The sequence below is a fragment of the Abramis brama genome (genome assembly GCF_963993115.1).
Source record: "Abramis brama genome assembly, chromosome: 3".
Lineage (NCBI taxonomy): Eukaryota > Metazoa > Chordata > Actinopteri > Cypriniformes > Leuciscidae > Abramis > Abramis brama.
Window position 1 is genome coordinate 15,539,860 of NC_139965.1, and position 14,810 is coordinate 15,554,669.

Here is a 14,810-nt window from a genome sequence, read left to right on the forward strand (position 1 = left end):
TGATAAATAGAAAGTTCTCTACTGTCATTTTATGATAAATTTTATGCATTCTTGCTGAATAAAATAATTAATTTCTTTAAAAAAAATTACAAATCTTACTGACCCCAAACTTTTTAACGGTAATGTATATCCATATTTTAGTTTAGGTTAAGGGTTTGTTCAAATACCTAACCCAAAGTATGAGTAATAGTAAATCTGTCATTAAACAAACAAACAAACAAACAAAAAACTGATAAAGTACCATAGTTTTATAGTCGGCGCTGTTTACTCTACTACATACGGAAATGTATTGGACGAATTTTGCATCATCGATTCTGTTCTTTTCCGGTTTATTACTGTGAAACTGCTTTGAAACAGTCTGTATTTTATAAAGCGCTATATGGTGACTTGACTAGTAAAGTAAAGAGAAGGGAGTCACGAATTTGCGTTCTCCCGGTCCGTTCTGACTGAATAGATAACATTAGCAAACGTTTCCCAAGAGTATTCTAAAACCTTCTTAGCCATTAGCCATAATCACCATGCTTGCCCTATTCTAAACCCCACACTCACTTCTTCCATTCGCTGAGGAGTTGAATGGCTTCAGCTTGTACGTTTTGTTCAAGACACCCGATTCAGTTTCACCAAGTGCTCATCAGAGAAGAATGTAAACAAATTAATTCAGATTAACTTTAATAGCTTCTTTAGATTTCCTCTCGGGCCGCTCTCCAAGAGGAATTAGGTTAATAGTTTCGCATTCAACTTCCTTGCTGTTTTTTTTTCTTGAATGTTTCTCCACCTCATGCAATTTCGGAAAGCTTGTAAAATGCGTATCCAGCTAGAGCACAAATTTAAACTTAACGTGAGCACAGCGCAGAAAAACCGAGTGGACTTTAATGTAACTTTAAACCTCAAAACTTCAGCCAAGTGGAGAGTCATGAAGGCAATTGTAACAGAGCGCCTTTCTTACTCTTTTATCCTCTGCCCCATTTGCCACAATAAGCCTGATTTGTATTATACCTCCATTTGTTCGGGAAGTCTTTGTGGATTGCAGTTAATCAGTCCAATTCGCTCCACTTACAGCTCACATTTCTGTTGTACTGAATGTAATTTTAAAAGAACATCATTACACTCATTTTGCCTTGTGAGAAATGGCCGTTTTTCAGAAGAGCTTCTCTTGTAGAAGAGTTTTCTTGGCAAGGACCATGTTAACCTTCTCTTTTGATGATGCTATATGAATAATTTCTCTTTTTGTTGTTGTTTTTAAATTCCTGGAAAGCCGCATGGATGTGCATTTTGATGTGTTCTCTTAATAGTTGCAGATGAACACTTTTAATAGCAGGCATTAACAACTACGTTGAGAAGTGTGCAGTGTAACATCCATACTGTCTCACTAGCTGTGTTTCCATCCAAAGTTTAAGTGAATTTAACTGCAAAATTGGAATATCACATAAAACATCTGCAAATAAAGCAACTTTTTCATCCCATGTGTTCAAGAGAACAAAATCGTCACTTCCTGAGAAAATTGTCGCACAATATCTGTAATAAAAATGAAAGTTGATCCACTAGTTAGTCCAGTTATCCAATCACAATCACACTGTTGAGTCATGTGAGATTTTGTTGTGCATCGAGGGATTCATCCAGTAAATGTGTTTCCGCCGTAGTTTATGCGCACAAAAAACGTAGCCTCCTCAATTGATCACACGTTTTTTATGCATATTTTTTTAATTTATGTGCATATTGGTGTTTCCATCCAGCGTTTTTATGCGACATCCCAAAATGCGCAAAAAATAGTTGGATGGAAACCACTATTGTGAGAAGATGGGTCTTAAAATCATAGTCACTGTTGAAAAGGGTTTACTTGCAGAAGATGCTAGAAAACCGAAGAATGTGAGGAACCTGAAGGGTTTTTCTGAAGAACAGTGCTCGGCAAACAAGGGACTCGTGAACAACTATCACAAAACCCAAAAACAGTCGTTGATCATCGGCTAACAAATCACAATATTAAGATTCAAGGGTGTCTAAACTTTTGAACTGGTTAATTTGTGTAAATTCAGTTATTTTGTTTTGTGCACTGTGTCAACATCTGTTATGTTAAACGGCTTATTTTAGGACAGTACTAAATAAATAAAAAATGACATGCAATTTTTATGATTATTTTGTTAACATTATTTTTTTAGTTCTTATCAGCAGAACTGTATATACTGAAAATCCTTTTGCGCTCTTAAAAAAATATTATGAAGCTAAAATTAGTTGCAAAATACTTTGACATTTTCTTTGACTGCAAATGTTCTTTCAGTCTAAAATTACAATAATGCATCAAATTTGGTTTTAGATGTAGTTTAATGCAACATTGAATTTGTGATTTAAAGTAACTAGTAATATTAAAGCGCAAGTTGAGACCCTGTTTTCTTCCCTATTGTGACGTGTATATATGAGTGAAATGGCTTCTGGATCTGGAATGAGAAAATAAATGTTGGCTGGGACTTGATTTCCTCCTCCGGGAATTGATTGGATCGTAGGAAGCGTTGCTAACTAAATGGAGGCGGATCTGAATGTCAGTTGTGGAAATGTTTAGTCCCACTATATATTTAGTTTGTTTGTAGGGGAGGGAGGTTAAAAAATATGGTGTGCATTGAAAATCATTTATAATAAGCACTGCAACATTCTATGAAAAAATAAGAATTGATGTTTTTTATTTCTTGGTAACTTTTAACAAATGTTTTTTTTTAACCAGGATTAACCGTTCATACAGCACATGAGCACAAGATGTGATTGGTTACATTTGAATGGTATTTTCAGTAAACATGGCACATGTGTCTCTAAAAGCAAATAAAGCCCCTTTAAAAACACGTCTGCTCTTTTACCTCCGTAGGATCCAATCAATCGCAGTCCCATTGTTCTGAGAGGCTTCGGTCTGTAGTGAGATATTGCCCCGCGAGTTCAAAGGTGCCTCATAAATTGTGGGATCCTCAACAATTAATCTACACATGCAACAGTTCAAAGAGACCTCTACTAAATCTAGTCTAACCTCAGCCTGATAGACTCACTCACTGGATAAGTGTCTCATTCCCATCACTTTTGTTGTCTTTCAAGGCAAATATCTGCATTTCAGATAGTTTTCGCAACATGATTTGGATTGATAATGAGCATTTAACTTGTATATAGCTTTTCTTGCACTCAGAGTGAAGAGACATGTGCGAGTAGGAAGGTTTAGTGTGAATGTTGCCCCGAAGGGATCTGTGTGATCATAAATCAGCCTTCATTAGGTCTAGAGAAGGGGGAACCCACTGATTTACAGTGAGGAAGTGACACTAAACCCCATCAAAGCCTCTAGTGTGGAACAGGACATCGTGGAAATGGCCTCACTATAACTATGATTCTTCTTCAGAGTCAGTTTTACTAAGTGTAGAATAGTCATGAAGTATTTGAGTAAGTAAATGATGTTACTGTGTTACTAACCTCACATCTGTGTGGCAGTAGTTCAGCTGTGAAGTGTGTGTTTTCAGTAACAGGCTCTCTAATGTAGCATCTGAATGTCTACACATACAGCATAGACATACACTACTATAGTCATAAACGTAACTTTCACGCGCAGTTGATTGACAGATTGTCCGTGTGCTTCTATTTCAGTGTTAAGTTGTGGATATTTTCAGCAAACAGTTTGCTTCGTACATTCAGTTTAACTGCATTAAAGAGGGTTTGTTGTCATTCAACTGAACTGTGTGTGCAATTTAAACACATTATGTTCTTCGTTTGTGCAGTAAAATGCACGTCCCTGAATGAGTGTGGTTTTATAGTGGATTTAATTCAACAGCTCAAGTGAAGATAATGGTATGACCCATTTCAGGGGTGGCCAAAATTACAATTTAAAATCAGTCATAAATCGAAACGTATCTTTATATTTACTGATAAGTTTTGATGTCCTTCAGGGGGATCAAGCCTTCTTTAGTTCGCACATTGCCCAGAGGTGGTATTATTATTCATATTTCATCTAGTTCAATGCCGTCACACTAATTTGGATATTTCATTAGTTTACAAGTTACGTCATATGAAGCATCAGAAAGTCCAATTCATTCTAATAAAGGTTTAAATTGTACATGAGCCCCTGTATGGCATTTTGTCGTCTTGTTTGATGGTGAAATCTTCCTTCCTTCCTTCCTTTCTTTCTTTCTTTCTTTTCTTCCTTCCTTCCTTCCTTCCTTTCTTTTCTTCCTTCCTTCCTTCCTTCCTTCCTTCCTTCCTTCCTTCCTTCCTTCCTTCCTTTCTTTCTCTTTTCTTCCTTCCTTCCTTCCTTCCTTCCTTCCTTCCTTCCTTCCTTCCTTCCTTCCTTCCTTCCTTTTCTTCCTTCATTCCTATCTTTTCTTCCTTCCTTCCTTCCTTCCTTCCTTCCTTCCTTCCTTCCTTCCAACCTTCCTTCCTTCCTTCCTTCCTTCCAACCTTCCTTCCTTCCAACCTTCCTTCCTTCCTTCCTTTCTTCCTTCCTTCCTTCCTTCCTTCCTTCCTTCCTTCCTTCCTTTTCTTCCTTCCTTCCTATCTTTTCTTCCTTCCTTCCTTCCTTCCTTCCTTCCTTCCTTTCTTCCTTCCTTCCTTCCTTCCTTCCTTCCTTCCTTCCTTCCTTTGGAATTATGAGAAAAAAGCAATACTGTGCAAGGCTTTGTCTTTTTGATATTGTTATTGTGATGTGATTCACATAGGGACAGATTCTGTGTTTTATGAGATCTCGTTTTGCTGTGTTTTTTTTATTATTATTTTTTATTTTTTATACATAATCTCATGGTCAAACTTCTCGAACACACAAAGCCGATGCTTTGATTGGTATTATTATTGTTATTGAGCCGGTACTTCTCCTCATTTCCTAGTCGGATCAGCCCAGCCCGGCCAGCTCCAGCTCCAGCTCCAGCTCTGGCTTCGGACGTGCACACAAGCGGCAAGGTAACCTTTCAAATATCTTCCAAATCCTGTTGATTGGTTAAAGTCTGGGTCATTTGAAGCCTCTTTTCTTTCCCACGGAGTGCATTTTACTAGCTATATATTATATATTTTACTAATATTAATGAAATACGACTGAAGTTGTGTATGCGTTGCATCTTTTGACATTTACACTAAAGAAAGAAAAGCTTCTTTAGACATTTTCCTTCTTTATTCACCTGTAGTTCTGGGTCCTTTGCGGTCAGTGATCCCAGATTTACACTCGGATGAAAACGAAGAGGATTCTGAAGAGGAGGATGATAATGACATGGACTCGGACTTAGAGCGACCGTTACACACGCAAATGACACATCGTCACCGCAGGTGAATATCGATGAAAAACTTCCAATTAACCCTGGATGCAGACAAAAAATATCTATTTTCTATATTATATCCATGCCTGCATATCATGCTGTGTAGCTGACGTGAGGACACTCGGATGGGGATAATGAATGGTGAATATCTGTCACGTATTTCGCAGGGTGAGTTTAAGTGACGGCAGTGACAGTGAAAATAGCTCTGCCTCTTCACCACTGCCCCATAATGACCCCCCACCTCTACTGAAATCCTCCAATAACCAGGTGAATCATTCTATTCCTGTAGTCGTCATTTCACACTTCCATTTCAACTTTTGTGTTCTTCAAGAGCAATGAGGTGAAAATGATATGTGGAGGAAAACTGTCAATAGACTATAGAACCGCTTGAGTGAGTGGATGTGTGTTGTATGGTGTTAACTGGTTTGATGTTATAATACAAATGTTTATAATATATTTTTACACTACCATGCAAAAGTTTGGGGTCAGTAAGTTAATTAAGCTTTTATTCAGCAAGGATGCATTAAATTAATCAAAAGTGACAGTAAATATATTTATAATGTTGCAAAAAATGCTGTTCATTTGAACTTTTTATTCAACAAAGATTAATGAATAACTTTTATTCAGCAAGGATAATTATTAAATTATTAAAATAATTAAACTATTGAAAAACTATTGAAAGTTAAAAAAAAATATTTTGTTACAAAAAATGTATTCATGCTTTTCATCAAAGAATCCTAAAGAAATGCATCATGGTTTCCACAAAATATTAAGCAGCAAAACTGTTTTTTCAACAATAATAATAATAAGAAATGTTTCTTGAACAGCAAATCAGCGTATTATAATGATTTCTGAAGGATCATGTGACACTGAAGACTGGAGTAATGATGCTATAAATTCAGCTTTGCATTACAGGAATAAATAATATAAAAAAAAATAATAATAATTAAATGAATGTTTCACAATATTACTATTTTTGTTTGATTAAATAAACGCAGCTTTGGTGAATATAAGCATTTTTAAAAATCATATCGACCCCAAACTTTTGAATGGTAATGCATATATTATAATATTATTAAATTATGATACATTTTTCAGATACACGAAGTGAAAAGTCCTATGAAACAAGCAAAGATGGACAAAAATAAAAACATCGACTGTGACAAGGTAAGCAGTTTTCTTTTTTTTTAATGCATATGTGCTAAAGTCATATACATGTAGCGTATATATGGCCTATCGTTGTAATATTAATACACTTTTACGAATTGTAAAATTGTTGAATTGTACAAATACATTTGTGTGTGGCTGTGCGCTAAACAATTTTAATACCGTTTTATTTCGCCACTTGATGTCCAAAAAGCAATAACAGTTGAAAACCCCTGCAGTTCAGGACACCACAACACACGGCACGTTTTAGACATGTCACATTTAGTAAAGGCGTGATTGATCAATCTGAAACGCGTCTCCTCTTTTATTGGTGAATCTAACGTCTCGTTCCGCAGGCGTACTTGGATGAGCTGGTGGAGCTTCACAGAAGACTGATGGCACTGAGGGAAAGGCACATATTACAGCAGGTAATGAATGAGGAGCATGTTCTGTCAGAAGTCCTCTTTCCTAAATCACTCACTCCTGCACGAAGAGACCCATGCATCTGAAATATATTCCTTCAGTGCAGAAGGACCTTTATGAGGGAACATGAGACGGGACACTTAAAAACTCCCTCTCGGTGTTCAAGGATCACTGGGAGCTTTACCTGAAAGTTTAGAAACCTGTAAAGTTTAAAGTTATCACCCTCAGCATTAACATGTCAATGAATATCTGGATGTAATAAATCATACTGGTAACTGTAGGTTTTCTCTTCCGTCAAGAGCTTGCCAAGTCAACTCTTTGCGGCCCATAATTCCTGTTCTTTGAGGCCGATTTGCTTTGACACAATGGAGAGTAATACTTTTCTCTTTCCAAGGATTTGCTGTGCCCTTCTGTTGCAAAGCCTGTGGTGGTTTAAGTCTGGAAGACGTCCCAAACGAGGTCCAAACAGTGCAAACGTACATCTTAATCAAGCTAATCCTGCAGAGATTTGTGAAATAGTCATCGTCCTCCGCAATGTATCCCGAGATATGGCATTGATTAACTTCCATGATTATCCCTTGACGAAAACTGGAAAATTCGTTGATGTCATTGGCAAGCTTTATTCTTTGTTATCCTGTCAAGATTAATTCTTCATTCCGGGACATCTCTGATGTATAATATATATGGGTAAAAAAAGTTTTTTTTAAACACCCACATATATGTATATGTATGTATACGTATATAAAAAAACATTTTTTATATATTTATTTGACATTTTATAAATTAAATAAATATACATACACACACACACACACACACACACACACACACACACATATATATATATATATACATATATATATAAATTTGATCAATTATATATACACATACACACACAGCGCCTAATTATATACATTTTTGTATATTTTTCATACACACACATACCATATATTACATTTACATTACATTTAATCACTTAGCAGACGCTTTTATCCAAATAATTATTTAAAATGTTATAAATTACAGAAACAGCCTTTTTCCACCTTAGAAACATTGCTAAGCTACGTAATATGCTATCAGTTTCTGATGCAGAAAACTTAGTTCATGCATTCATGACCTCGAGACTAGATTACTGTAATGCTTTATTAGCCGGTTGTCCTGCATCCTCAATAAACAAGCTACAGTTAGTCCAAAATGCAGCCGCTAGAGTTCTTACTAGATCAAGAAAATATGATCATATAACACCGATTTTATCATCACTGCATTGGCTACCTATAAAGTTCCGTATTAATTACAAGGTATTGCTACTGACCTATAAAGCCCTAACCGGCTTAGCTCCAGTCTATTTAACGGATCTTCTATCGCCCTATAATCCATCGCGCTCTTTAAGATCAATAAATTCGAGGCTTTTGGTCATACCTAGGATATCCAGATCCACCAAAGGAGGGAGAGCATTTTCACATTTGGCTCCGAAACTCTGGAATAGTCTTCCTGATACTGTTCGTTGCTCGGACTCACTCTCCCAGTTTAAAACTAGATTAAAGACGCATCTTTTCGGCCAGGCATTCATATAATATTGTTAATCTTACAGTTCAAACTACAATCCGGCCTCTAGTTCATAAATGCCAGAGGAGAACTGGCCCCGACTGAGCCTGGGTTCTCCCAAGGTTTTTTTTTTTTCTCCATTAGGTCACCTGATGGAGTTTTAGGACACCATTAGGTCACCTGATGGAGTTTTAGGACACCATTAGGCCGCTTGATGGAGTTTTTTCGGTTCCTTGCCACTGTTGCCTTTGGCTTGCTCAGTTGGGGATATTTTGGGGATATTTAATTTTATTTTATCAATCAATAAATTCCACTAGAAACAAACCTTGTTGTATTATTTTAATTTAATACTGTGAAGCTGCTTTGATACAATCTGTATTGTGAAAAGCGCTATACAAATATACTTGATTTGATTTAAATTAGATGATTGATAGATAGATGGTTTATATATATATGTATGTGTGAATAATTTTAAATGTAGTTTTTTTATTATTATTATTATTATTATTTTATACTAAATTTGATCAGCAACAGCTTTCACAATAGCCTTTTGTTGTCTGCTTAAGCTTCTTAAATTTTAAACAATGGCAGCACATCTACGTTTTTTTAGTCCAGGCTACAGGCGTACAAACAGCTGACTTCTATCTTCAGAAGTCATAACAGGCCTCTCGGTCTCACTGTGCTTCTGGCCCACGATCAGGAGAAATGGAAGAAATCCCTTCCATATGCGGCTTTTGCTTTGTAGTGTGAAACGGATCAGGTTTGGGTCCCATTAGGGTCCAGTTTAATCCATGCGGCCGCTCTGCAAAACCCCCTCTCTCTTTGTAATCACAATTCAACCCCCTTCTGAACCAGCGAGGACTGGAACCAATAACAGGCTGCCTTGGGAAAGCATCTTCTTCATTACAATCAGACAAGACATCATGCAAAGGGAGGCTCCTCGATGTCAATGGAGCTTTGTAGAAGATTCATAGACGAAAGAACAGGGACGGCCACGTATTATTGAGAAATGCTGCTTCTGAATGACTCGTTTTGGGGCTAATTCTGCAAACTAACAACATTGAACAAGATTTTTGTGCTTTCTAAAGAAAGTGTGTGGTGTTTGCCTGTATCAAACTGAATATGAGCAAGAGTGATGCTTAAAACAGTTTTATATTTGGTGCTTAGCCCTCTTGATGATAAATGTTTCTCTCTTTCTCTTTCAGATTGTAAACCTCATAGAAGAAACGGGACACTTTCACATCACAAACACAACTTTTGACTTTGACCTCTGCTCTCTGGACAAAACCACAGTTCGGAAGCTGCAAAGCTACCTGGAGACTTCTGGATCGTCTTGAAGACTTGTGCAGCTGGCTGCCACCAGGAGGAAAATCACACCTCCCTTTTCTCCTCCTTTTGTTTTTCCCTTCTAAATAGGAACTTGTAAGGCAATGGAAGGATCCGCTTTCGTTCCAGAGCTCGTCTCTCGAAACGCCTCAGAAATCGACAACGTTGTTACATGAGTCTGGAGATTCTTCACCCAAAAAGCCTTGATAATCTGACATTGCCAAAAAAAAAAAAAAAAAAAATCTTGCTCCAAATCGAAACACATTTGTGTATATTGTTACTTGCGTATGAATGTTTGATAGGTTCTTTGTGATGAATGCATGTTTCAACACTGCCTTACCACATTGTCTATTTATTGAGTATGAGTTTCAAGTGTGTGTGTGTGTAAGTGCAAATGATATTAAACTTGTGCAAGCACTTGGGATCATCACCATCTCATTGGCAATGAAACATCTCATAATGCTAAACATGAAAAGGATTTTCATTCACTATTTCCATGGATCAGAAGCAAAGTTTTTCATGCTGTACTGTACATGGTGTAAAATGAACGTTGTCATAATGCTGGACGGAGATGACTTTTAGACCTATTATTCAATGAATCGCACATTGTCTGCAAATTATTGCTGAGCGGTAAAATGTTGCCCTGTTGAATAATTGATAATATAATGGTTTTCATTGCACCATTCGAAAGACTTCCGTTGACCTCTACCCAAAATGTTTCTTAAAGTTGTTTCAGTTGGAAAATGTATTGTTGAATCTTCTAATGTTATTTATTGTTTTTGGGGACCACCGTTCCCGAGGCTGTTCATTGGTTGTCCCAATTGTATCTTGGGAGTGCTTTGTTTAAACTGAGGAAATCAAGAAGTAATCAAAGTTTACTTTTCAGTTCCACTGTATGACGACTTTTCTTTTTTTGGTTTTGAATTAGATTATGTGATAGAGGCCAATATGAGCAGATTGTGCGGCCGAGCTGTAGCCCTCAAGCTCTGCTTTCTGCAAACGCAACAGCATTCCCTTTTCATTACCTTATAATGTTGAATCAGATGAGCAGGCCAGAAATATAGATCATGTGGGAGACGGAGTGGGTTCATACTGAATAATTGGCACTGTGTGAAGTGTATGAATTTTTTTCTTTTATTTGATTGTTTTTGCTGAATGAAAATCATGCCTTGTACACTTTGTTTCCCAGATTCATTTTCTCAGCCCAAAGAGCTTTTAGTTTAGTTATCATTATATAATGTTTATATGTGTATATAAACTTTATATGTGATTTAAAAAAAGAAAAAAAGTGATTATCTTTCCTTTCTTGGAAGGCCCTGACCCCTGATCTGCTTCCAGTTGAAAGTTCTTGATCATAATATAAATTCAAAACAGAGCCGTTGTGGATGTGGTTACTGACCAGTGAACATTTTATCAATGAAACGTATTTTTAGCTAGTGAATATGGCCACAATCATCTGAATTTACTTAAAGGGGTGGTGTAATGCCCTTTCCACAAGATGTAAAATAAGTCTTTGTTGTCCCCAGAGTGTGTATGTGAAGTTCTAGCTCAAAATACCCCACAGATATTTTTATATAGCATGTTAAAATTGTCACTTTTTGAGGGTGAGCAAAAACACACTGTTTTGTGTCTGTTCCTTTAAATGCAAATGAGCTGCTGCTCCCAGCACAGAGGGTGGAGCTTCAACAGCTTGCACTCACACAGACATGTACTGAAAATTGCTAAAACTTTTAGCCTTTTATGTTCAAACCGGAGTCAGACAATGATGGAGAGACTCGAAGTGACAACATGTAGAAGCAACAGGACGTTTCTGAATGGTTAGTTGAGTTTATGTAGTTTATGTGCGGTTATCTTCTAGTCACTGATTAGCATGTTCTGTCTTGATAATCTATAAATCGTGTTTAGGGGGCGGGGTTTATGTAAATTTTAGGGTTGGTGATGTCACTAACCCGGGAGGAATGTAGCATAGTCCCTACCAGCCGTTTGTTGTAGTCCTTAAAAAACAATTTCTTCAAAAGCAAATATCTTCCTTGCTTTGAACTTTGAGCGTTGTAACTTTGCAGATGTTGTTTATGCTCAAACAGCAACATTACACACTAACTAAAGTTAGAAAAGTGAAATCATAATCAACCACCCCTTTAAATATTAGTCCAGTGGTTCCCAAACTCCAACATAAAGACACTCTCAGACATGACCTTGCTGGAAACATTGTACTTTAAAGGTACGGTATGCAATTTCGGAGCGGCTGGCAATAGCAAGCTAGCTCCCTTTGAAAGCAAGAGATCCCACGGTTCCCACCCCTTCAGAGAGTCTCAAAAACCCAAGCCTTCTTCGAAACACATGAACACACACAGCCAGAGCAGAGTCTGCAAAGCGTCACGAGAGACTGCGTTAAACTACCTCATGTCTCAAAGCATCGCTGTTTGCAAACACCCAAATGGTCTCTACTATATTCATTCATAAACAATATGAAAAAATATGTGATGGTGCATGGCATCAACCCATAACTGATCCCTCCAGGCCATTCTTAAAACTTTCAACAATAATAATAATCGACACCAAGATGAATTACCATGATGGCTTCAGCAAGTTCCCAATTCCTCTCACACCGTAGATAATGCCTGTAAAACAGACATTCCTTTGTTTATAGCCGTGAAAATTGACAAATGTGGAATTTTAAGACTGTTATTTGAGGAGTTCAGTGTCCCTCAAGTGTCTGATTAATTCAGGAAGAAGTGATCATGAATGCCTCAAATGACTGACTGTATGCTAAACTCTGCTGTTTGGTTTCAGAACGGGACTCTACAAAGCCTCTGTTGTTCAGTGATTCACAGAGGCTGAGGGACGGGAAGTGTGAGCACATCTCTAACAGGCTTACGGATAAGCCACTTCACTTAACACCATTCCACTCAATTCATGGGAGAGCAGCTGGCTCAACTGCACTGAACGCCAGCCCAACTACAGTCGCTCCAAAAGCTTATGGGTTTGAGATGTGATCGTATCATTCGTAATTAATTAACGAGAAGTTTTTAGAGTGCAAGTCATCTCCATTATTATATGGTCAGTTTGTGTTGTGAGCACACGCGTGTTAGAACAACCGATAGATAGATAGATAGATAGATAGATAGATAGATAGATAGATAGATAGATAGATAGATAGATAGATAGATAGATAGATAGATAGATAGATAGATAGATAGATAGATAGATTTTGTTTCTTTAACATTTTTGGTGGCATACAGTAATTTATGTTATTGCATAGTTTCGGAATTGGACAAATATACTAGAGCATGCAGTATTTGTAAATGAGTCATTTTATCCTTTGATATCATTTTTTAATCTGAAGTCTTTGATGGATTCGGCGTAATTTTAGTGGTCATTCTGTAATTTAATGGCCCAGAATTACCTGTAAAACCTGGTTCTGAATCTGTGAAAAGTATTTATGACAATATAATTCAATACGATACCCTGATGTTGCATGACAAATTGGATTATTTGTTGGATCTACAGATCTAGATTGGGAAACTGCCCATGAGAACTAAAGACGTGTGTGTGTGTGAGAGAGAGAGAGAGAGATCGGCTGGGGGTTCTTTATAATCCATGTCATGCTGTCCCTCCCACCCAACACCTGTTCATTACTTCATAAATCTGAGGCATGAGCCAATTAAGACAACCACAGCAACTTACATACCAGAGCTTTGATGGGTTTGGCCACAAAAAGTATGAGGGGAAAAAAAATGTCCCAAGCGACATTTTGAGACGGACAGCTTTTCTTTTGGCACCATCTGTTAACACATAGCAAAGTTATTCACTCTCTGAAAGCCTTTTCAGCTCAAAATCATTTTCCTGTTAAACCTAATTCCATTATAATTAAAATAGATGGCTGTTGCATTATGATCTCAGATAGTTTTCATTTGGGTTTTTTTCACCTGTGGATCCTCACCAAACGCCGGACATAAACACTGCGCGCGTTTACGGAGGACACACTTGGAGACGGTCTCGCACGACGGGTCGTCTGTCTGTGTTTGAGACACACCAGAAGGAAATCATTGTGTCCCCCTCTTCTTTTCCTGAAGCCTTCTAAATGATGGAGAACAAGGGGCTGGGAAAAAAAACGGCACTACTTTCAGGATCCTGGATTAACTTAAGCCATTTCACAGTGTCGGGTGGGGGTTCACAGTCAGGACGAGCAGCGGGACGTCCTGTTTGAGCTTCTAAATACCATTTCCTCCTATAAGAAAGAGATGAGACCATAGAAACCAGCAACCAGAGAAAGCATGGCAGTGCATTTGTCATCTTCCTGGCACAAGGCCGAGGACCGGAGAAAAGATGAAGCAGAGCTTTAGAAAGGCAGTTAAAATGGCATACACTCTGGAATTAAAGGGAAGGTCGGTGAAAAGTCCTCAAAATCAGGGATTTAAATATCCAAATTTCCATTTCAAAAGTCAGAAACAGAATCAAGCACAAATGTTGTGTGCTCTTCACATTTCATCTCCTCAATTTAAGAGGAATTTGAATGAAAAAATGTATATATTAGTGCTGTCAAATTGATTAATCGTGAATAATCGCATAAAGTTTTATACATTATATATATTTTACTATATATTATACATTATATATATTTATTTGTGTTTATATATACAGAAGCCAGAATTTTATGTTAAATTTGAATACAAAAATTATTAATATATATAATATATAATATATAGTAAAAAATATAGATAATATTATGTACACAAACTTTTATGTTAGATGTGATTAATCACGATTTTTCGATTTTACAGCACTTGTATATATTGATGATTTATATAAATCATCAATATGTGATGATATATGTCCTGACTAAAGAAATTTCTTCTCTTGAGCTTCTTTGAAATGTAATTCAGTAAATTCCTCTCCTTATAACTCAAATTCCAATGAAATAGACCGATTTCAGTTCCAATACATGATTTAAAAGTGAGATAATTGTTCAATTCTGAATTGAGCATTATAATGTTGTTGTTTATCTCTCTCTGATTTGGAGAAACTCCCTGTGGCCCCGTTTTCAACTGAAGCCACATTCAAGCTTCACAGTTACACTGGAACAAAACCAGAGCAAATATTTGTCTA

At 37.0% G+C, this 14,810-nt stretch overlaps 1 protein-coding gene across 2 annotated transcripts in view; it reads left to right on the plus strand.

Moving 5' to 3' along the window:
- The window catches only part of mllt3 (MLLT3 super elongation complex subunit), a 57,572-nt gene extending 46,695 nt beyond the window's left edge, over window positions 1-10,877 (plus strand). For both annotated transcript variants that reach the window (XM_084109339.1, XM_084109338.1), the window contains exons 8-13: window positions 4,839-4,911; window positions 5,133-5,271; window positions 5,429-5,528; window positions 6,360-6,428; window positions 6,764-6,835; window positions 9,581-10,877. In XM_084109339.1, the coding sequence (XP_083965465.1) occupies window positions 4,839-4,911; window positions 5,133-5,271; window positions 5,429-5,528; window positions 6,360-6,428; window positions 6,764-6,835; window positions 9,581-9,712 (585 nt within the window). In that variant the 3' untranslated portion in view covers window positions 9,713-10,877. The remainder of the gene's footprint in view (window positions 1-4,838; window positions 4,912-5,132; window positions 5,272-5,428; window positions 5,529-6,359; window positions 6,429-6,763; window positions 6,836-9,580) is intronic.
- Window positions 10,878-14,810: the final 3,933 nt, after the last annotated feature.